Genomic DNA, 24637 nt, shown 5'->3' with positions numbered 1-24637 from the left:
CCTAACTCTTAATATCTTAATCCATACATTGGAAAAACACTCCATTGTCAATCCACTTCAATTAAAGAATAATCATCTATAAGCATAACATATGTATATTTCCAGGCATGCAGCAAGCACTCAATAAATGATAGCTACTAAAAATTTTAATGTAACAACATAGATTGACCTAGTTAAACCTGAAATATCTGCATACAGGTGTATTCAGTTTATAGACCTTCTGGAGAGAATAGTTAACCTGAGCTGACTTAGTGTATAGTTCGATATGCCTTGGGCTATCTCCCAGCTGGTGTGTGCTCCGGGAATGCACACTGATCTTATTTTCACCTCCAAATAACATGATTTTACAGGTGGGTTGCTCCTCCCCACCCTATCAAGTTTAATTTGATGCCTAATATTTATAAATCACTTTACAGTATACAAAGCACTTTGACATATCTTCTCACTTGTTCGTTTATCACATCAGTATGATGTCAGAATCATTTCTTTATCAGACCAAAAAAAAAAAAAAAAAAACAGTGGGGTTTTGGTTTTCAAAATTTCTACCTTACCAGTGCCATTCAAAAAAGGTAGATAAATGAAAGTCTAGCGATCTTGACTCTGAAGAGGTCAGCTAGCAGCTATGTAGAAATTGAAGAAATAATCACAGGATTCAAAATGTGAAGTTGGTCTGCACCAATCCACAGGCGGCTTTCTCTTTGGGAAGTACATTTACTTTTTCAAACCACCAGGGTCTCTTTAGCAAATGATCTCTAGTGGCCTGAAAGAGCTGGCTCATCTCCAAAAGTGAGCAATTCAGTCCCTCCAGACCAGGGGAGTCACCAGTCCAAGTGGGGAAGGCACCAGTGTGCATGATGCTCCTGTGTATGCGTGCTCACGTTCCCACACCTTCATGGTCCATACCAACACTCACACTCAAAGATCTACACTTGTCCTTGAGCCATGGCAGGAGGGGTCACTGACCACCACCATCACACATTGCCTGGGGGGTCACATCAAATTAGTCCCCTCCCCTAGACTTTTCACTTCTGTCTAAACAGTGTCTCTCAGGAAGTTTCAAGGCAGAGAACTTCAGCAGATATGATGCCTTATACCTCTCCCAATCAATGATGCCATTGGAGGAACCAGAGACAGAGGAGGAGACCAGAGACATCCATACACAGAGAGATGGGGAGAGAAGGGGTCCAGGTACCGCTGTAAAAGGTGCCTGGATGGCTCAGTTGGTTAAGCGTCTGACTCTTGATTTTGGCTCAGCTTTCTCATGGTCCCTGAGATCGAGCCCCATGTCAGGCTCTGTGCTGACAGTGCTGGATTCCCTCTCTCTCCCTCTTTCTCTGCCCCTCCCCCTTCAAAAAAACCAAAAAAATAAACATGAAAAAAAATAAAAAGGGATAAATGTTTACCAATGTGTACTTGAAGTTGAGAACTCGGAAATCCTGAGATTTCTTTATTTTTGAGTTATTTAAAATCTGATAGGCTAAAGCCCTTATTTAAAAATCTTGGTGGGTCCCATTTGCATCTGCTTGATAACCCAAACATACAGTATGAACTTCAACTCATTCAACCACCAAATAGCACCTACACTTTGCTAAAGCCCTAGATAAACCCAGTTCTTCTCAAAGGATACTCCCTTGAGGGTATGTCCATCCAACTTCAAATTCAGGTCATTCGGAAAAAAAGTATAAAATCCTTTACACAGATTTCCAAAAAAATCCCTGGAAATCATTAAGCAAATTCATTTAACCGTGACAAGTCTGGGCAGTATGTTTTGTTTTTAACACAGTGAAACTGTCCTCTTACCCTTTAAGCTTTTAGATATTTTTAAATATCAGAAGCTCACAGATTAATAGCCGAGTGTGCCCACAGGCTGCGGATTCAGGGACCATGGTAAACTGTGCCGGAGAATCGCCTGAAAGTGGAATCTTCTCTAAGTCCACATTCCATCCTGCTGAACGATGATAAAGTCGGGGAGGCAAGTATTGTTCTGGGTGAAGACTGGTGGTGGCCTGAGGTGTCCCTCAGGGTGGCCCACACCGTCTGCAGGGAGGCCCATTCCCCACAAAGTTATCTTCCTGACACACTTCTTCCTTCAGCAGCCCTCCTTTTTCTCATTTCCTTCCCTGTCCCCGCCCCCACTCCTTCTCCTCTGCCAAGTCTGTAGGCCTGCCAGGGTTCCTGTGGAGCCCCTTTTTAATGCCGCGATAAAATGTGCTTGTTACCTCACCTAACAGACGCTCGGCAGGTAATTTTGGTGACTCAGGGCAGATGGTAAATTAGGGGTGAGACGATGGAAATCCAGCATCCCCACTCAGAATCTGCAGCTCACCCCAAGATGCCACCCTTCCTCTTCCAGCCCCACCATAGTTGCCACTGTGAACTTTCATCTAGAAACACACCTTGATGATCCTCCAATTTTCCCTTGGTTATGGTGCTCACCATGTTGGAGCCAGCCAGTACACATGGCATAAGGGTGTCTACTTCAGCATCAAATAAGGTAAATTTCTAAAACCTTAAAACTTGGCAATTCTGATGTATTGCTTTATATATATATATATATATATATATATATATATATATATATATATGATTGTACAATAGTAGTCGTGGGTAGTTTGTGGAAGCAGAGACAGCATCTGTTAAATTGAGTTCCAGATTTCCCAGTTCTCACGTACCACAAATAAAACCTACAAAAATGATAATTTTTCAAACATTGAATCCTCTATCTCTGTGTAATGAGGCATGTAGAGAGGAGGAGAAGAATTTTTGTGCTTTTTTGCCTTTGGTGAAAATTCTCCAAGGAGTAATTTCATCTTTAAATGAAAAGTTTTGTATCAGGCGGCTGTATGAGCTCCAGGAATCCCCGAAGCCTCAGGTTCAGACACAGGGAGACGCACAAGTGCACACTCACGGACACACAGCAACATACACGCACCGTGTGCATGAGGAAGAAGGCAAAAGGATGTGGAAATAAACTAACTGTAATGTTTTTAATCATGTTGTAATGAAATTGAAAGCAGTTTGGCAGCCAGATGCATCCTTAGAATCTACGAGCCCTTAAATATTTTGCCTGCTCTCCTGCCAATGTCTGTGCCTCACTCTCCTCCCCAGGCTCTAGGATAGGCTGCTATGGCAGGTGTCACAGCAGTGGTCTTAGGAGGCCAGGCCCAGCACGATGGATCACTTTCCTGGTACTCCTTAAGATTTTACTTAAGAAGCCTGAAAGCTTTTAGGACTCAACTCTGACATTCTCAGGTCGTTACTAATCTGCAGAGTTGAATTAATTCATCCACGACATTAAAAATGAATCGACAAGGCTGAGGAAAAAGTCTGCAGATGTAAAACACCACGCAAAATATTCCAAAAACTTTCCTCAAGAAATCCACACATACCTTTTGCCCAATTTTTCTACATCAAGGACCAAGGCTAGCACCACTTCACAGTGATCCCACTGTGGGCTCGGAAGACAATATAGATTCTTACATGGGGCAGGTAAAATTACATGGGAAGGGGCGCCTGGGTGGCTCAGTCGGTTAAGCGTCTGACTCTTGGTTTCAGCTCAGGTCGTGATCTCACAGTTTGTGAGTTCGAGCCCCACATCGGGCTCTGTGCTGACAGTTCAGAGCCTGCTTGGGACTCTGTCTCCCTCACTGTCTTTGCCCCTCCCTGGCTTGCTCTCGAGCTCTCTCTCTCAAAAAATAAATAAACATTTTTTAAAAACTACATGGGAAAAGAATAATTACAACCAAAGGGAAACTGCCAACAAGGGATCACGAGAAGTTTTACCAAAATCTCAAAACTGGAAAGCAGATGAGTAATTTAGAAATTATTTGGGTGCACTGAACGTTCAAATTCTACTAAGCAGTTTGTTGCAGAGAAAAATGGCGTGAATGGAAGAGACAATAAAGCCTTATTACACTAGAAATCTTAGTAAAAATACTTATTAATATTTCAATAATCTTTCCTTTTCCTGTGCCATTGTATTTTGGCTGGCATGCAATTAATAAAAGTAAACCCTTATATTAAATGATTTTAATTATTCTGTGTACTTCTCCTGAAATCATACCTGTAAACTGTAATTTAGAATTTAAATACCTAAACAAACAAACAAACAAACAAACACTCTAACCCAACTGGCACCACTGTATCTCCAAATATTTGTATGTAAATATTACAAAGTATACTCCCTATTTATCTTCTGAAAGCTTTCAGCTGAAATTTAGATTATTTTCTATCATCTCTATTTAGGAGTGACAGAAGAAACTATAAATTTTATGCCAGTATACCTGATGTTATAAAATCCCTTTTATAAGATTGCTTGCCTCCCAATGTTTTATTTTACATTTTAACTCAGTTATTCAATGCTCCTTGTTCTGCAAACAAATTAAGATAAAATAAATTCAAGCGTCTTATATAAAACAACTTCAAACCAAAAATTTTCTAGGCAACCATCCTAGCAAAAAGAACATCCTGATAATGCAGAAAACATTGTATCCTTAGCACAAGTAGATAGTAAGACCTAGTAAGCAACTGGCCCCTAGCCATGAAGCATTTGCACTCAGAAATGTGGAGAAAAGTACTTAGCACCAGATCTGCATGTGACTGTTACTTGAAGTTGAATGTGAAAGCGAATCTGCAGTGATTCACCGCACTATCTCAGCAACACATCTGAGTGCCCAGGCTCTTTTTACACAATGATAAAATCAGAATAAGAGTGTCCCCTTCTAACAAGAATTAAAAAGATATTTTTCTGAAACCCGATGATTATAAAATGGTCTATAAAATAACACCTCATTAACAACCACTATCTTCCCTCCCCAAATCAAGCTGAAGCTGTTGGAGGTTGGGCAGAATACAAGGGGATAAACATTATTTAATAGTCTGTTTATTTACGTTTTGCTATTTTAAACGCTCTCCACTATTCAGTTTTCACAGTAACTCAATATCGTGGGTTCTTTGTCCCCATGTTACAGATGATGAAACTGAGGCTCATGGGAGAGCAGTGCCTTATCCTCTCACAGCAGAGCCTAGAATCAAATGCCAGTGCTCCAACTCTAAATTATGTCTATTTTATTGAAACACTCCCAGCCTGAAAGGTTGTGTAACGAAGTTACAATCAGCACACTTAATTGTTCTTTCTCAAGTGTTTCTGAAATCTCTTCTTTTCTACTCCTAAACTCTCAAATCAGAAAATCCACAGTTTTGATGCTAGAAGAAAAAAAAAAAAAGTCAGCCAAGATGTACTCTTGTTTTTTTCCTACTACCTTATAGCATTACACTTTGAACAAGAGAATCATGGAAAATTACATTTACCACTGATTTCCACTAACAATTAGCTGTTCACTAACTTCTCTGTGGTTTTTTTAGACACACTTCCAGCTTTTGATATTCTCAACCAAACTATATTTTCAAAGTCATTCTTCAAGGATTTTTGAATCCTTACGCTCTCTCTCTCCCCTTCCTTCATTATTTATCTTTGGTAAAATCATGAGAAAGGCCTTTATCAAGGCATTTTGAGATTTAATTTACATTTCCGATTTTCAGAATGGCCAACTTCTCTATATTTCAGTCTCTTAACAGAGATATCAACCAAGGCAGCTGTGAATGCAAGAAGCAGGAGTCTGAATTTTATCGCTGGTGCACTTTTTAAGAGATTCCAGTTCATCAAAATGCCATTCTTCAGCCATATGCAAAGCTATTGTTCTTGGAGGCTATTCATACATACTATTTTAGCAGTTACAGAGTATGTGGAGTATTAGAAGTATACTACAAGTGAAGAAAAGCCCCATAATTGATTTGTTAATGTTTTATTCTCCTCTTTTTCTATTGGCATGTTCTTTACATGCCCTCGATAAATATTAAACACTCAAACAACTCACTATTAGGGTGGCAAGCCAACCTTTAGAATGTCGAAACAGAGGAGTGAAGAACAATGTACCTAATTGAAATGGCAGGGTAATTTGGAAAATAAAATTGAGTTGCTGCAAATTCCAAATTCCGGAATAAAAATGTTTATACTCACTCAAATGCAGATTGTTACTGGCTTTGAATAATTATTAGAATAAAAAATACTTGAACACCAACAATACACTTGATATGCAGAGAAAAAGCACAGTCTAGATGTCTCTATTATTTTGCACAAGAAAGTGTGGGATGCAATGAGTCTGATATTTCTCCTGGTGGTTTTGTTATTGAACACAGGATATAAAATCCCCAAATGCAGTGAAGCAATAGGCCAAGCCACAAAATACACAACTAGTGTGAAAATTTCATGGGCAATATTCTTCAGAAAGTTATAAACACATCAAGGGACAAAGAAGTGCATGGAAAGAAATGAAGGGGTTAATGTTCTGTTACTCAGTATCTTTTCTGGCCTCAATTTATCACCAAGACCAACTCAAAACGTAGAATTCCTGATTCTCTTTGGCAGAAGCTAGCACCAAGAAAACTATGAAAAAATGAAAATGGGAAAATGCATTTGCATCTGGAATTATGACACAAAAACACGTAATGACTCTCTAAGAGATGACAGTTATCTGTACACCGGGGGGTAACCTGATTATCTACTTAGGGTTAGGCCACTTTGGGCAGAGATACCACCTCTATCTCTGAAAGACAAATTCCATATGCTCTGTGCAGTTATAGCATATTTCCCATAAATAATATATACAATAGACTATAAATAAATAATACATTTATCTGAACTGTTCAAGAGTGAAAGGCAGGGTGGCTACTCATGAGACTGGGTTTCTTATGAACAATTTCAAATAAAAGTCATGTCCAATGGGCAATTATCACAAAGTTCTTACGCTAAAATATTCTGAAGCACAAGTCAATGTTCCAACTAGACCCAAAATACCCCATTCAAATCAATGTTCCAACTAAACCCAAAATACCCCATTTAATTTTACCATGTAAGTTTCTATTCTGATTGTAGCATTGTAGCATCATAGCTAATAGCTACCTATTTGCTGCAACTTTTAATTCTCTTTCTACACTACTGATTTTTATGATCAGTAAAATAACTAGATTTAAAATGGCATGTATGGGGGTGTCTGGGTGGCTCAGTCAGTTAAGCGTCCAACTTCGGCTCAGGTCATGATCTCGAAATTCACGAGTTTAAGCCCCGTGTCGGGCTCTGTGCTGACAGCTCAGAGCCTGGAGTCTGCTTCGGATTCTGTGTCTCCCTCTCTCTCTGAATCTCCCCTGCTCTCACTCTGTCTCTTGCTCAAAAATAAATAAACATTAAAAATAATAATAAAAGACAAATGCCATGTGTAATGGGTGCCTGGGTGGCTCAGTTGGTTGAGCATCTGACTTTGGCTCAGGTCATGGTCTCAGTTCCTGAGTTCAACCCCACATGAGGTTCTGTGCTGACAGCTCAGAGCCTGGAGCCTACTTTGGATTCTGTGTTGCCCTCTCTCTCTGCCCCTCCCCAGCTCATTCTCTCTCTCTCAAAACTAAATAAACTTAAAAAAAATAAAAAATAAAAAAATGTCATGTATATGTTTTTGTCTCATGAGACACACAGTGGTTTTATTTTTTCTTCCATGTGAATAAGTTTTAGCATTACAGTGAATAGAAAAGAGGGGTACACTTAAAAAAATCCCCAAAAATCCCACCTGCACTAATTCATTTGCTAGGATTTTACATTGTAAAAATTCTTAGTCCCCACCCTCAAAAAATCTTCCTTTGAAACCCTAGAGCTATACAAACTATGTCCACTCCTTGTAAATAATGTAAGTAGGCCTTTAGAACGTCAGACACTGTATACCATTTAGTTAGAAATTAAGTTTTCAAATTGCTAAGGAATAGTCCCTGAATAACAGAAAACACCATAGGTCACGGTTAATTATACCTTGCCTATCAAATTAAGTTAATGTTCGAGAACACATCCAAATAGTTATGGAGACGTTAGGAGGTATTTTATTGTCAAAGAAATTCTTATTCATTCAGCTTCTAATTTTTTTTTTTTTTTAAAAAGAGAGATAAGCCTTTTACAAGTTGGGATGGCATAAGAAAACTCTGGGTTTACATCAAATTGCTCCCTTCATCGTCCTTTTGATGACTGTGTCGATTTCATTACAAACTTCATTTTGTCGAGTTTCATAATAGCCATAAACACACTTCACTTTAAAGAGTTTCTGTGGGACCTAATGTGAATGCAAATGCAGAATAAAATGCAAATCCTGGAGGCCTGGGAACAAATATGGACTATCCGTTACAAATACAGTCACTGAAAATAAACATTTAGGCCTTAAGAGGAAGAATGCAAAGGGGCTGATATGAATCTTTATACCAAGGATTCAGAGCCCTAGGGAAGGCAAACAAAAATAACAGTTTTCAGTTTTTCACCTAATTGTAAAGCACAGGTTGGGAATATTTGATGACTTTGGTCTCGACTCATGCCTGTCCCATAGTGAGTAATGTTTTTCATCTTCACAGGAAAATAAACCCACGTGTAGGTAATAGGGAAATGAGACCTAGCAAACGCATTCAAGCCTAGGAGATTCACATCTCAAGCCTAGGATGTTCACCAAACAGTGAAAAAGAAGTGATTAGAAAGAAAGAACTACAACTCTGCTTTGCTAGATAATAACCACCAACCCAGACATTTACAACTAATAACAAACATGCTACCATGTTGTGTCATAGAGTCTGAGGGAAAAGTCTAGAGAAATGGGAATTCATCAGCAACAACAATTAATTCTAAGTTATGTGTTGTCCGGGAATAATTCTAATATGACTCAAAATGTTAGTTATCTACTTACTACTATCTTCTATGTGAGTCAAAGTAATGTATGTTTAAATCCATTGTAAAATTTAAGACTTTGTATTGCGTCAAAATGAAAAAAAAGTAGTGAGACCAAAAGTGTTGCTTTAACTTGTTAAACTCATAAAAAGTTATGGCAATTTTAAGAGTATTACTTAGTAAACTTATTAATAGTAACAGCGTTTCCCTTCTGAGGAAAAATATGATTTCATTTAAGTTTTTTAAGGAACCATAACATTTTACATTCAAGTTTCTTTACCTCATGATTATAAATCCTATTAATTGTAAACAGACTCATAAAAAGTACCAAGGGAAGAATCAATTGTAGGAATGTACTTTTGAGGATTATAGATAATATAGAATTTATTTTCACTATTTATTTATCCTCCATTAGTTTAGGGCATATACAGTGGGGCATCTGTCATGGAAAAGTCATGGCATGATTATTGCATATCTTGAAGACAGTTAATGACTTAGTTCAGGCTATAATTTGTATTTAACTGTATATACTCATGATACCAATAAATGACAGGTGTATAATTCAATTAATGTAGAGAAAAGCTTTTTTTCCATCAGAGAATAAACTTTTAATGGTATGTTTTAGTCAATTTTAGGAATTCTTAATGAAGAGTCCAGAAATGTAAAATAATTTCAAAAGATTTGCAGTCTTGTATTTTGTTTTAACAAGAACATATTTCCTAGATTAAGAAACGCTATTTGGAAAAAAAAAAAAGTGTTCAGAGAGAATCTAGTAAAGTGTTGCCAATTGCTTTAATTCTGCACACATGAATGCATCAAATTGATTGAAATTGGATTCTAGTGACAAATTCTTAAATGACTATATTCGTGCTTATTTCACATGGTAGCCTTTATACCATTTATTAAAATGTCAAATTTGCAAGTGTGGGAAATCCAGCAATTTGCCCAAGATAGGTATACTTCCTAGAGAGGCCGTTTAAGACTCCAAAAACCTCTCCTAAATTCCTATACCCTTGAAATCATGGCACTTTTAATTAATAATATGGTAAGAATGTCTTTTGTTTTTACGCTACATACACACATTCATCTGCTTGAATTTTTCAAAACTGATTTTATACATGCAAGGTTTATTCACAAATATTAAAGATAACAAAATAGCCAAGATTTACTGGATCCCAAAGTCAAATAATTTGGGAATTATTATTAAAATTCAAATTGGAAGATTGTATTTTATGTTTTAGATTCTAACTTTTAAAATAGATATTATATGCTGATGGTTCCTGCTGAGTAAGAACACCAATCCCCACATGACTTACAGCAGTGTTGTTTTACTTTGGATTTTGAACACCTTTAAGTTTGACATCTACACAACTGTCAGATACAGCATCACATGTATTCTACTTTTATTCTTTTATCTGTAAAAGAATACTTTCCCAGAGTTTTGATGTAGCTTCTAAATATTAAGTTAATTTTTTGCACTTAGGAGCAATGACAAAAGATTTTGTTTCAGTTATAACATAAATTCGAGTAATACTTTGATACAAGTATGACAGATATCATAATCCAAAAAAGGCCATGTAAAATGTTACAAATGCAAACACATAAGACTATGTAACAAAAATGAATGAGAATGGTATCAGTTTCCTATCATTCAACTATTTCCCTGGAAGTGGAGTCAAATAATGTTGAATTATAGACCCTCCTTACAGAGTCTTATTTTGTGTTCATTTTTTTATCTTTTCCCTGCTAGTCTCTATAGGAATTTGGCTGTATGCCGACTGTCCTTTAAAAGTTTCTGTATACGTACTTGGGTTGTGTCTGATGATTAAATGATCATTTATTAAAACTTAAGCATTTCACATTTGTTTGACATATTTATATTTCATAAGAAAATATTGTTATTGCAATGGAAAGCATAACATCACGGATACCAAAATACTTCATTTGAATTCATGTTGACAATATTTTCATTTCTGACAAGTGTCTTAATATAACTCGTTAGGCATTCTTCAGTTCCTCCCAGTCTACCTGCGAGGGAAGGCATGCTAGTTTTACTACAGTAGGCCTCGTGGCAATACTTTAGCCTATCTGGTTGACAATAAACCTGTTTCCACTGTAGGGCCACAAATAGTCTTTGTTTTTAAGAGCATGGAGTTTTACTGCATAATTTTCCTTCCTTCACCCAGTAACAGCTGTGTTTTAAATCTTTCGGACTCTGACAAACATTTTAACATTTAAACATACAAGGATTTGAAAACATGATTTAAAATTTGTTTATTTTCAAAGTCGGGCAATTATAACATGATATCTGTTACATTTTTTAGAACAGTGCCCGTATGTTAATCCTTTTTTTTCCTTCCTCTACTGTGTAAGCTTTTCCATGGTTTCTAGTAAGAGTCTCTAAGGTAGGACCGACAGCAAGAGTACACACAACCGCTCTATATGTTTCCAAATCATGAGCAATGGAGTCATTCTGGTGGAAGAGGTATTGCTCTTTGAGTGACCATTGCTGCAGCGCTAGTTAAATCACTGAACGCTAGTTACTGTTATGGCTTTACTTGGTACAAAGTAGCATTAGTATCATTGCTTTCCATAAGCCATGGAACTTGCACTGGGGACTCCCACTTGAGAGAGAGACACAGAAAGAGAGAGACAGAGAGACAAGAGATAGAGACAGAGAGAGATGCGCTATGAACAGGGAATAACTTTCGTAGTATTATCGTTTACACTTACAGACAGTTAACAATGTAATTGATCTCAGTCCATTTGCATACACTCTTCACCTGTTTTTCATGAGATGTTTTTTTAAGGGCCCCTATTAGGAATCAATACATCCCTACTCTGAAATTCACACACAGATACACACTAAAAGCCAATCAGATTAAGAGTACACTTATCTTGATGAGCACTGAGTAACGTATGAAATTGTTGAATCACTATATTGTACACCTGAAACTAATATAACACTGTATGTTAAGTACACTGGAATTAAAATTTCTAAAAGCCAATCAGAAAGCAACAATAAAAACACACCTGGTAAACAACTAAATTTTAATTCAAAGGATACTAAGCCATAAAGGGCCTAGAATGAACATTCCAATTAGCCAATGGAGTGACAAGCACTCAACACCTTATTATTTAATCATTAAAGAGAATCTTGCCATAATTTCCCTTTGACATATTTCAAAAACAAAAAAAAGGAATTAGGAGTACAACACATGACCCACAACAACAATCAAAAAGTAAAGTTAGAGGAATGTAAGACCCCCATCAATGCCAAGGCCTGTGGACTGAGAGTTTCCAAGACAAAAGCATTAATTGTGACCCTGTGAAGTATTTACAATTTAAATAAGATGTGTCTATGTGTAAGCATTTAGAAACAAACTACCTGACAAAGGAAGCATTTTCCTGTCTCTTGCGTTTGTGGCCAGTTTTCTTATTGGATGAAAACAAATTGCCTACATTTCTAGTATTAGTAAATAACCAATGACTTCATCTATTTGTTTCTAAAGCAGCAGATCCAATTCATCAAAGACATCAGGCTATCCCTTGCCCTGCCCTCTCATCCCCACTCCTTACCATAACCCCCACCCCCCCACCCCCACAAAAAAAAGAGAAAGCTTAAATCTCCCTTGCATCCCTACCTCGCTTTGCAGGGAGGGGGCGTTTTCAGTCAAGTCCAAGTTCAGTTTTAAGATTTTTTTTTTTTTTTAACTCAAACGATGCTTTAGAAACAACATCCCAGACTTTTAAAATAAAACAACCGCCATCAGCGTTTTCCTAGCCCACTTGGGAACCAAAGCTCACTGGCCCAAGGCTGCCCCGTGTCCCCGAGGCCCGGAGGCCCAGAGGCCTGGCGCTCTCCAACCTGGACCGCACAGCCCCGGAGGCCGATCCTCCTCCCCTGGGAGTTTAGCAGCACTTGGCATTTAACCTGCCTGGCGTGCGTGGCTTTCTGGTTCCATCTCCTTGAGCCACATTACTTCTCCCCAGATGTCAGGCACAAATCTGGATTAACATGCAACAGGGCGCCCTGTGCAGGCCGCCAGCCCTCGCCCAAGAGCTGTTAAATGCAGATTCAGCCGAGGACCCCCCGGAGAGCTGCTGTTGAATAAAAATTGTAATCCAAAGGGACCATTTCTTTGCCTCCCGCTGCATGTGGGAAACCAGGGCTGGCGCCCGAGCACAGGCCCAGCTAGTCCGCTCTCACTGCAAGCGGGCGTGGCAACTTCGGGAGGCGGCCTTAGGGGCCCGGAGACTCCTCACTCCTCTCTCTCCACTCTCCGTTCGGGTTCTTGGAGTGGGGAAATGCTTAGGTTCAAGGAGTGGCGAGCCACAGACAGCCCTGGGAAGGAAGACTTCATTCGACGGTTCCTTCTGGGAGCGCAGACTAAAGTCTAGCGTCTGGGCGGCCAGGCTCTTTCCCGCCTAACTCCTCTGGACGCCCCCAGGTCCACCCTGAATCCCTCAAACAGGCGTCCCGCCTCCCGAAGGGCCCGCATCCTTCTCCACTGACGACCAGACTCAACCCTCGCCTCGACGCCTCGCACGGGTCTTCCTCTCTGCTCTGGTTCCCGGGGGCGCAGCCCTGCCCTCGCCCCGGAAGCCCCCGGTGCCCCTTGCTGCCCCCAGTCTCAGGGCGTCGGGAGCTTCCGTGCGGAGCGGGGAACGAGACCGTCGGGAGAGGGCGCCCGGGAGGCCTGCGCCCACGGGAGGTGACTCTCGAGCCTCACTCCTCGGCGTCTGGGAGGGGGAAGGGGGCGGGTACAAGAGGTGGGGGGACAACAAGATTACGGCTTCTACCGGCGTCTTAATCTGATATATATTTTTATATTTAGAAAAAAAGCATCACTACAAGGCCAAGTGGGTATTTGCCGACTTAGCCCTCCGGGAAACCGGCTGGTATCAAAGTCGTCGATTCCAGGTCCCTGCGCGGGTGGCAGCCTCCGCGCCCTCCGAGGATAAAAGTAAAATAAAATAAACCGTGCCGCCAGCAGACCCTAGAGACAGAGGGGTTAATGAGCTAACGAGGACCAGCGCTCACACTGCACCTGAAGCATCCCGTCCCGGGGCGCACCCTCTGCGGGGGCTCAAACTGGCTGGGCCGCATTCGCAGACAGGTGGCGGAGGTCGGCCTTTCTGGGCCCGGCCCTCAGGGCATCGCACTAGGGGTCTAGCGCCCCCAGGGACCGTCAAGGAGGCTCCAGTCCCGAGAACTGGCGCCCACAGGGGGGCCCTAGTTCCTGGTCTCTGACTCCCCACCTCCCAGAACAGGGGACTCCACTCAGAGTCCAGGTCGGAGGCAAGGTCCCCCGTGCTCCCTGAGCTCTGCGCTCCCAGCTCCAAACAGAGCCCAGGCACACTCGCTCCTGGCTCCCGGGAAGGGGACAATTAGGAAGAACAAACTTGGGTTTGCTGCCCACGGACCAAGACCTAGATGAGCTGGAGGGGTCACGCGAGCTCGCCCGCGCGCATAGGCCAACAGCATCACGAGCCCAGCCAAAGCTGCGAAGCCCACCAGTAAGCGGTGGGGGGTGGGATGCACGCTTCTCATTTTTTAGGTGAGGGAAGAGACTAAAATGTCAATTTTTATCCACTACAATCACCTGCCAGTCTGCATATCTCAAATTAAGGTAATTGTGTAGCAAAAGTTTACGGAAGGAGTAGGGGGGAAACGCAATGATGTTATACCAATTTTGTGCCCCCCTCAAAAAAAATCCCATAGCTTTGGTCCTTTATCTTTGACTTTAATAAAATAATGATTCGTTGAGAAAATGGGGTATAAATCTTCATTTTGGAGGCAATTAAAGTGTTGATTTCATTCATGCCCCTAAGCGATTCTTGTAATTTGCTCAAATAGCTTTATGTACCCAGCACTCCGGAGCTCTTAGAATCCCATTTTCTAGTTAGGCTTGTTGGATTACAATTTTTATTCAACAGCAGCTACCCGAGGGTTCCTCAGTGGAATCTGCATTTAACAGCTCCGGGGTGAGGGCTGGCGGGCTGAACCAGGAGGGAGGCCCGGCAGCCCGCAGGGCCCGGGCCGGGCCGGGAGCTGCCTGCAGTGTTCCCACCTCGGCGGGGCCGCGCAGGGATTGAGCAGATCGCCTGTACTGTGCACTCGTCTACACTGCCGAAAGTTTGCAACTTGCCAAATAATAGTAAAGACCTGGCGCTCTGGCACTTTTAAAGCTCAGCTCTGCCTGCCCTCCACTGCTCATGGGGAAAGGAGGAATTCAGCCCTGTCGCGGATTACCAAGAGAAATCCAAGCTGGGAATGTATTTTAAGAGGGTGATGTTGAGAGAAGAAAACTTCAAGAGGACACCAAGACCCACGAGTCGGACACTCCTGCAAGGACTTTACAAGATAGCCGCTAGCCAACAGTGACCATGGCAGAGCTTGCAAAGGAAAACTCTACACGCCCGCCCGTCTTTTGGCTTAACAAAGGCAGGCTGATCTCTCCCCCCACAAGACGGAACTCACGTGCCAAGTCAGAAAGAGAAACGACTCTGGGCCTTCACTCATTTATGGAGAGGCCAGAGGAGACCCGCAACCCAAATCTCTATTCGGGTTGCAGCAATTCGCAACGGAGAGCTGTTCTGAGCCCGTTTCATCTCACCCGCTCCTCAGGTTTTCACTTTCATTGCATTTTTGCAACTTCTTTGGGCCAATCCAGAGACGCAGCGACAGGAGAGGGAGAGACTGGGAGCAAACAGTGGTGCTGGGTTGAGAGAGGGAGAGAACCCCCCCCCCCCCCCAGCAATTCCAAATAAAAGTCGTCCCCACTTAGCAACGCAGCGGAAGAAGGGCCTGCAGGGAGGACCAGAGAGGAGGGGGCGAAGCAAGCAAAGGCTGGCAGTGGAGAGCGAAGGCGGCGCGAGGTCCCCCACGGCCACACCGAGGGAGTTTCCCGGGGTGCCCTTGACGCTTCCAAAAGCTGCCAACCCACAGGGCCCAGTGCACTACCAGCTGGAGGATGAGTGGAAAGGAGGAAGAGAAACGTCCATATTTATCTGTTTTTATAACCTCGGCCTGGTCTTATTTTTTCTACTAAGTACAATAAAATGGGCGAGCTTGCAGCGAGCACCGCACAAAGCAATGTTCAGTGAGGTCTAGAAGCGTTCGGCCGAGGAAAACTGACAAGACAGGCTAATGAACCGTATAGACAGGGAGAAAATAGCCAGCATTTGCTAGATTTCAAACCCTCGCTGTCTCTCTTAGACCACCTATCTTGGGTTTATTCCTAATAAAATAAGAAATAAGCAGACCCTACCCTTTCCTTTTCTTCGAAATAGAAGGGGGAAAAAACGCTCCAGAACAGAGCCCTGCAATCAGGCGGTCACTGGCAGTTAACACTCCCATTATTATACAGGGTAAATAAAATAAAGACAAAAATTAAAAGCGACAAGAAACAGGTCAAGTTTGCAGGCAAAGCTTTTACAAGCTCATCTCTCCAGGTCGAATCCCAGAGCCAGCCTTAATGAAGCAATAATAGCCACATTATTCAAAAATTTTCATTTCGATGGAAATGTATCTAAAAGGGACTTAATCATATGCAAATAATAAAAGGAGGTGGTAGTGACCCAGCAAGCAATATGCATACAGATTTTTTTTTTCCCAGGGATGTTGAAATTGAAAAACGCATACCTGGTCGGTTAGATTTGCTGATCTTGTTATATCTTCACTGTCTGATTTTGATCCTCCTTCTCTATCGTCTATCACCAAATCGATAGGCATTTTCCCTTTCAAACAGCTAATATACCGGTGGCAGAAATTGTCACATAATTCGTGTACCTACATTATGACAGAAATAAAAAAATGGAAATATAATCAGGAGTGCATAAATGACATTGACAAGTGCAATCCACCCCCCTTGTGAGATCCAAACTTCCAAATAGGGAAACACAGAGCAATTGTCCTCCAGAGACCCCCAGACGCATCCAGAATTAGGAATAACTTTCTTTTCTTGCAAAATAGAGATATCCCAGAAAATTGACAGTGACAAGATGATTCACAGGCTACAACATATTCAACACCCGTGTTAAATTCATCTGCTCCCAGGGCTGTGGCCATTAGAGAGGTGACCTGCGTGGGTGACATTTAAGGTAAACTATTTAATTTCATCCACTTACTTTATCATAAGTCCTTTTCCAGTGTGTCTAAGAGAAAAATGTGAAGATATATATATATATATGTAATATATGAAGACATATATTACTATATATGTGGGTGTACATACATATCTATATCTATATCTATATATCTTTCTCCCTATATATATCTATATATCTCCAAAGACCAGTACTGTGGTGGTATAGGGTATATGTTTGATAGCCCAAGTCCCGATAACATTTGTAATTAGGGATTCTACCTGAAAAAAGCATATTTTAGGACACTTTAAAAAAAAATAGAAGAAAATCAAATTGCCAGTACTCATGATATGAAAAAAAAAAAACAACCCTACAGCCACGAAAAGGTATCAAACTGATCCAAAAAAAAAAAAAAAAAAGGGAAAAAGAATGCTTCGAAATATTTAGGTATAAGTGGAACAGTCTTACAGGCCCCAGGCATCACTGACATGCAAAAACTCACAAGAAACCCCAGTGTGCTTGCAATTTAATGTTAGTTTGAATTACAATGCATTAAGTTTTTATTGCTGAGATTTATAGAACAGCTAGCAAAATCATGTTATCCCACACCCTTTCTTGAGTGTGAAGGTGGGGTGTGTGCAGGATTCACAGATTCAAGAAATTGACACAACTATCAACTCTGCTTTGTCTCTGCAAAAGGTTTAATGTGCCTCCCCCACCACCTCCTCCAGACTCCCTGCCCACTCCTCCTCCTCCCCCTCCACCTCTCCTCTGTGTCTGACCTGCGGCTGCTCTCAGACTGTCTTCCAGAAACTCACTAAAACTAAACAAAACCCCCCTCCCACCCACCCAGAGGTAGCAAAGAAGAGGGGGAAGAAGAAGAGAAGAGATCACAAAGGTATAACCTGTGAAGCAAACTCACAACAGCATTCTAAACATCAAGGGAGATGCATAGAATTGCAACTATTTATACAAAGCTAGCAAAGTATTAAGAATGAATACAAGGCTAGGGCATTTGAGATGCCGGTTTTAGTGGCTGAAATTGTAATTAAACCGCAAAGAGAAATGGACGCTAAGATTGGCCTTGACACTAATTACCAGAAAGAAAGACATTTATGCAAATGTCTCAGAAGCCTGAACTTCAGCCATTCAGAACCTCCCCCCCCACCCCACCCCACCCCACCCCCTTGAGTTTGGGGGTGAGGGGAAAGCAAAAGGAAAAGAGGCTAGAGAAATTACCTTCTCTAATTCCAACAGATGAAACCTTAATACTTGTATGGCTTGAATCATCTGCAAAGATACAAAAAGAATGAGCACCCTATTCCTAGTTTGCAGAAAATTGGCTGTCACAGCTCTAGCATCTCCAGCCTACACCCCCCCCCCCCCAGTAAATAGAGTTATTTTGATTTATGGCAATAACACTAAAAGTTAATAGCAGTGACTGGGTACCATCTAGAGGTTTATATTTCTTAAGGAGAAAAAAAATAGCTAAAACAACAACAAAGCATCTAAGTAGGGATCATAAACACTCTCCTCCCCCATGGCTCTTCCCTTTCTCAGCCCCACTGGCCCCACCCCACCGAAAGGGCCACATCCCTGGACTAGATGTTTCCACGTAAGGAGTGCACGGAAAATATTCCAAACAGTCCCCCAGTTGTGGCTTTTCACACTGCAAACTTTCTGCTGCTTTCCTCACACCTTTCAGGCATACTGGTGGTTTGGGGGCTCTTGCCCAGTTGCTGCCCTCGTGACGCGACTTTGAGGGCTGGGAAGTCCGCAAAGTTTAAGCACATACGCTGACAAGCCCGGAGATAAATCCCCGCGCTGATTAGAGCTGTGCTGCCCGGCTGTCATAAAAAACAAAAGCTCGCGTTTCCCCGCGCGGGCTTGCCCGGCCCCTCTCGAGATGAATTTATTTCCCCGGGATCTTGCCCGGGACCACTTGTCCCTGGACAGAAACGTTTGCAGCCGCCTTGCAGCTACGGGAAGACCCGTCTAGAAACCTTGGGGGTCTTTAAAGCAAAGCTGGTGGCTTGGGGGGAGGGGAGATGGGGGTGGGGAGGTAGGGGTCCGCTCTTACCAAGTTATCCAGTTCTGGATTAGAAGAAAATAGAGGTTTTTCTGCGCGAATCTAAATACAAGTGAGAAGGGGGGGGGGGGGGGGAGAAAGAACATTTGAAATCTGGTCGCTTTCCTGGTTTCTTGCCTCATTACACTGTCGGGGGCAAGATGTAACCTCCGGGAAGGACTCGGTGACACCGAGTGCATCCCTCGCAGAAACACTTCAATGTGAATCAAATAAGCCAACAACAAGCCCAGAGCTCAGGGTTTCTTCCACCAGCAAAAGTACGCTTCTAGAGGACGCTGCCCTGCTCGCCAAGACCAAGGCGGCTACAGCGTGTAGGGTTTGTGATTTTATTTTATAGAGTGGGCTTTCTGCGTTAGGTTTTGGAGCGTGAGTTGGAAAGCCTATGGGTGATTTTGAGTCGTCCGCAGACACTCATATAGGAAGAAAACCCTAGGGTAGATGTCACAGGCATGGCTTAGGGTGGACTAATTTGCTGGTTACTTTTGAAAATGTGCTGGATGGGGGAGGGAGTTTCTCTTTCTTTCTTTCTTTTTTCTTTTTTCTTTACTTTTTAAACATATATTTTGCTGACCTGTTTGGCGAACACGGCTATATCTTCATTGAATGACTCTGACGAGCAGACGTCCCCGCCCGCCACCCCCGGCTCGCGGGGGGTACAAGTAGCTAATTCACATTTCTCAAAAATCAGTGCTAAGAGAGGGAAGAGGGGGTGTCTGCAAGAAAATACAACAGTCACAAACAACACAATGGTTAGTCCGGAGTCAGTGAAAAAGGCGCCCAAGAAAAACAGCCAGAGGAGCTCGAGGCAGGGACCCTCTCTCTGATTTTGTCATCTACTTTTTTCCTCCCCCCTCCCCGCCCCCAGGTGACTGCTCGCCTCCCCTTCCTCCTAGGCCTCCGAAACCGGAGGCCCTAAGCCAGGGACCTTATCGGAGGGTTGGTTCAGCCTATCTGGCCGGAGAAATTGGTAACATTTGCTAAGAATAAAACCCAAGCGGTTCCAGCAGCCATTTTGAATTAAGTTTCCCACCCCGACAAGCCCTCGTCCCTCCGCTGCACATCTAGGACCTGGTGGAGGAGGGAGGCGCTGGGCGCAGGGGTCGGGAAGGCTCGTGCAAGTGGGTTCCTCCAAGGCAGCCTCGCGGAGCCCAAGACTCGGGGGACCTCGGTGGCAGGCGCTCAGCTAACTTGGGGAAGGGACCTCTGTGGCTGCGGGCCGACTGTCAGCGGGCTGCGCCTACCGATCCCGGACCCCGCGGCCCTCGGAGAGCAGGAAGCCTCCTCCACAGCTCCCTGCACATGTCTCTCCCTTAGTCAATGGCCCCCACTCCCCGCAAAAGTTCCTTCAAATGTCCCTGCGGTAAAGCCTTTCATTTTTGTCTCTACGGAATGGCAAAGCAGCTAGTATTTCCAGGGGCCTAGATGTCGCTTATCTCAACCCATAAAAGAAAAAAAAAAAAAAAAAAGCTTCTCCTAATGCTCAAGGAGGTGTCTCAAGTCTTTTATTAGCTCTCACAGCCCAGCCGGAAATTTAACAGTTTGGGGTCCTTTTCAAAGCTTCCCCAAATGTTCTGTCCTGGAGCCTAAGCCATTTGCAGTTAACGCTGCGGAGAGAACGCTGGGATTTAAACCGGCCCATCGCACAAGGGACCAGGAGATAAAGCAGAAAGGGTTCGCAGCTGGGGAGGGTCGGGGTTGCCGGATATTTTCAAAAGAAGACATCAATAGAAGTAAAAGTTGCTGCAAAGTAAAAAGAGGTCCCCAAATTCATGAGCACACAGTAGGCACAAGTGACTTTGGAAAGATTTTACCAGCCCAGGGTCTAATCGACTGGCCTGGGAGAATACGGTGTAAACCACAGTCTGAAAACCACATTGGCCTGACAGCACCCCACACCTACTTCCAGATCCTTCAGGCTTCGCCTTTGAACACAAAGTACTAAACCGGCTAGAAGTTTCTTGATGTCTATAACAATTCAGAGCGAGCTCTCTCCTTGCCTACGGTGGTCAAACTCCCTAAATGCAAAGCATGTTCCCCCTTGCCTGACCTGCAACTGTCCTCCCTTGATTTTTATTGTGCGGCGGCCGAGCCAGCATAAGGTTGCTGAGTAAACTTAGCAAGTCAGAACAATCAGTGGCTTAAAAGATTTTCCCTTAAACTAAAAGTTTCGTTCCAACACAAAGGCGCCTACATTTAGAAATCCCCAACGCTCTCCCAGCGAAGCCCAGCAAGCGAGGACTCCAACCCGCTGAACTACAGAACCATGGTGTGAGAGGGGACGAAGGACCTTTGGCAACTCCTCCTGCAGGGCGACCCCTTCGCCGGCACGGCCTCGGCGGAGCTGGACGCTGGGCAAGCGCGGAGCGTGTGTGGAGATGGGGGGCGTCCAGGACGGCAGGCCGCCTTCCCAAATCCTCCATGCAATGCGAATGAAAAGTTACCGAATAATGTACCTCCAATCCACAGAGCTCTGGCTTTCCTTTTACCAAAGGCACAGGGAAACAGAGGAAACATCGCGTCTCTACCACTTAACCTGCTGCCCGTCGTACCTACCCATAAATGGCATCTTTATCTCTCTTTAAAGCGTCATTGACGGAGGAACCCATGCTGGGGGCCATGGCGTTGGTGTGAGCTGTGTGCGGGTACTGATGCGAGTGCAGAGGAGGCCCGTGGTTCAGGTGGTGGACCGGCTGCATGGACCTGGCCGCATGCGGGTCCCCATACATCGTGGAGGGGATGCCTACTCCATCCATGCCCCCGTAATGGGGTAAATCGTCGTACTGCATGACAAACAGGAGAAAACAAGGTTCAGAAGGCCAGGCCGGCAAATGGGGAACCGGCAGGGCATGGAGCTTATATAATGTCAGTCCAGCTGGATCCTTCAACCCAGAATTCAGTGGCCTTGCATCTCTCAAGTTGAGGGTTTTTATTTTAAAAATAATTCCTAAAGTAAAAATCCTAGGATTCTCTGAGTCTCAGCTGAGATGAATGGTCTTGCCCTAACTTGTGTCCCTATCAACTAGTTCAGAAATTCAGGATCCTTTGGCAAGGAAGGAGGGAAGAAAGAAGGAAAGAAAGGGAGGCATTTTCCCAGAGGGCGGAAGGTAAAACGTGCATGTCTCTAGAGGAGGAAATTCAAAATCACAATAATAAAACGTGCCAGGACAGTGCAGCAAACCCGCCTAGTTTCACAGCCCCTTCCCATCAGGGGGAATTAAAAAAAAAAAAAAAAAAAAAGTTACGATGGGAACAGCTAAGCTAAGCACATGAATTCAGACAGGCTTCTCATTTTATTTCTCTGCCAGCGTGGGGTTAAGGCAGTCCTGCAAGACACTGCATTTCCTTTGCTTTCCAAGACAAACTCTGCTAAATTACACAAAACTAACTGGCCTTCTCGTAAGTGAAACTCAGAGAAAGGTAGTTTTTCATGTTCATTAGAGCTGAATTTAGAATTGGGCAATTTTCCCTCAAAGTTAAAGGAAATCTATAGTTGGAGCAGTTATTCTGTTTTCTCCACTGTTAAGAACTTTTCCCCCAGACTAAGAGTCAATGAGGCAAATGTAACTCATCAGGTGTAAAGTAAATTCAAAAGCAAATGCACGTACAACCCCTATCTTCTTTCTTCAGAAAAACTACTTTCATATTGATTGTCATTATTTTGGGGTGCAAAATTTAGCTATTTAGATTTTTCTCATTGCTTCATTCCAGGCAAGTTCTTTTCCCAAGAATTGGAGGCACGGAGAGTGAAATGATTTTCAAAGAAAAGAGGAACTGCCACTTTCATGTCCTTAAAGCCAGAGGTGTGAAAATAGTTTGGAAGAACGCTGACATTTGCCTGAACCAAAGGAGTAAAGAAGAATGTGTCAGCCTGGTAACTTTCTTTTGCAAACAGGGCTTTGAGGGCCAGGACGCAAATTATGCAGGGAAGGCTTTCTGTAGACCCCCCTGTCTTTTAAGAAACTACCTCAGTTGGGTTGTCATTGTCTCACTTGACTCTCACTACGTTTCCATTCAAATAGGAATATTGGGGAAATTAGTATTGCATTTTTAAAGTGAGTCGCTGTGTGCTTAGTATCCAATTAGTGAAGGGCTTTTCTAACAAAAACTTTCCAAGTATTACCTTTTATAAAAATCCATGCACATTAAAATCACTTTTAAAAGATGAATGTTTTCCGACCCCAAAAGCCATTACACGATGACAAAGTTATTTGCTTAAAAAAAGCTAAGTACTTCTAATGATATTAAAAGATGAGCATAAGCAGTAACACATCAGAAGTTTCTAGCTGCTTATTTTACTTTAAAAATAGCTTTAAACTTCTGCTCCCTGAACCACTCACTTTATAGCATTAGGTATCTAGCGCCTTTTGTTTTTGTTTTTTAAACAGATGACTGCCTGAGCTTGTATTTTTATTTAGATAGCTGCTGGTTAGGATTCTATAGAAAACTTGATTACTTGAATTAATTACATGTAACATACATAAGTCTACAAATGCACTGAATAAATTCTCTCGCTTTAGGCCACGGCTTTAGGAGCCTCATTCAAAAATACAGAGAAAAAAGGAAACTTTTTAGCAGTGTCTTTCGGCCACGTTTCAATTTAATCTCACATTTGAGTTCCACAATTGTTTTTTAATACGTACCCTTTGCGCCATCGGCCTCCCTGGCTCCCTTCCTACTTCAACTTCTAATATATCCTCTTTAAGGCCAGTGTGAAAAGAAACAAATAAGCAAACTCCCCCGGAAAAAAAAAATGTAAAGCACGACGAAAAATCCCTTAACGTCTCCAGCAACGTGAGCTACTGGTCCCAGATCTTCGGTCTACGGGACCTGAAGCAAAGCGCCCGAGTCACTGAGCATAAAAGCGCTCCGTTTCCAAGACAGCAGCGGGGGCAAAAAGAAAAAAAAAAAAAAAAAAAAAAAAAAAAAAAGCAGATCTTCTCTCCCCCAAAAAATCAGTTAAAAAAAAAAAAAAAAAAGAGCGCCCCTCAGACCCAACTACCAAATCTCATGGCTTTCTGCCACTCCGGCTGTCAATCACAGGCGAGGTTGTCAACGTGGTGAATGAATGATCATCCGCTCTGTCTTCTTCTGGTCAGAACACCTCAAATGTTAATATTCAAATGCACAAAGCCCTAGCGCTCGCTTCCCTTGAATCAGTCCTAATTCCTAATCAGTTTCTCTCTTCTCTCGCTCGCTCTCTCTTTCTCTTTCTCTCTCTCTCTCTCCCTCTTTGCAACTGCTGCACTGGAGGGAGATTAGAGGAGGAGGGTTAAAAAAAATGTCTGTCTGAGTTTGTCTTAAAGGAGCCACGATCGATGCTGCCCGCTTGCAGTCCCCGTGCGTGTGTAAAGTGTGTGTTGCACAGGCGGAGAGGTGGATTCCGACCAGAATGCTAGAACCCGGAAGTAGTGGTGGCCATAACAGGTCGCGTCTTACACAATGCATTGGGCTGCAGCAAGTAGGATCCTCGGCAGGGGTGGGTGCGCGAAGCGAGCTCTGGCCGCACTGGAGAGGCAGAGAGACGCTCCATTAAATCGCACGCCCAGGCACAAACACACACACACCCAGGGCACACGCGCACAAACGCGGGCAGCAGCCCCCGGCCGCAGGCTTTATTTTCCGTATTCTTTTCTCTCCCTCCCCCTCCAGACTCTCTCCCCAAAGCCAACTCTCTTGAAATAAATTGGGAATAAACGCCGGGCAGGCAG

At 42.9% G+C, this 24637-nt stretch overlaps 1 protein-coding gene across 7 annotated transcripts in view; it reads right to left on the bottom strand.

Annotated features, from left to right (window-relative positions):
* Positions 1-24431, bottom strand: part of MEIS1 (Meis homeobox 1) — a 138019-nt gene extending 113588 nt beyond the window's left edge. For 3 of the 7 annotated variants that reach the window (XM_045446267.1, XM_045446270.1, XM_045446271.1), the window contains exons 1-6: positions 23570-24359; positions 21483-21709; positions 19501-19642; positions 18921-18971; positions 18080-18130; positions 16398-16544 (exon numbers count right to left, since the gene is read on the bottom strand). In XM_045446267.1, the coding sequence (XP_045302223.1) occupies positions 16398-16544; positions 18080-18130; positions 18921-18971; positions 19501-19642; positions 21483-21709; positions 23570-23581 (630 nt within the window). In that variant the 5' untranslated portion in view covers positions 23582-24359. The other 4 variants (XM_045446265.1, XM_045446264.1, XM_045446269.1 and 1 more) reach the window with 4 other exon arrangements.
* Positions 24432-24637: the final 206 nt, after the last annotated feature.

This window comes from Leopardus geoffroyi, chromosome A3, assembly GCF_018350155.1.
Source record: "Leopardus geoffroyi isolate Oge1 chromosome A3, O.geoffroyi_Oge1_pat1.0, whole genome shotgun sequence".
NCBI classification, from domain to species: Eukaryota; Metazoa; Chordata; class Mammalia; order Carnivora; family Felidae; genus Leopardus; species Leopardus geoffroyi.
This window is presented reverse-complemented; position numbering and strand designations above follow the sequence as displayed.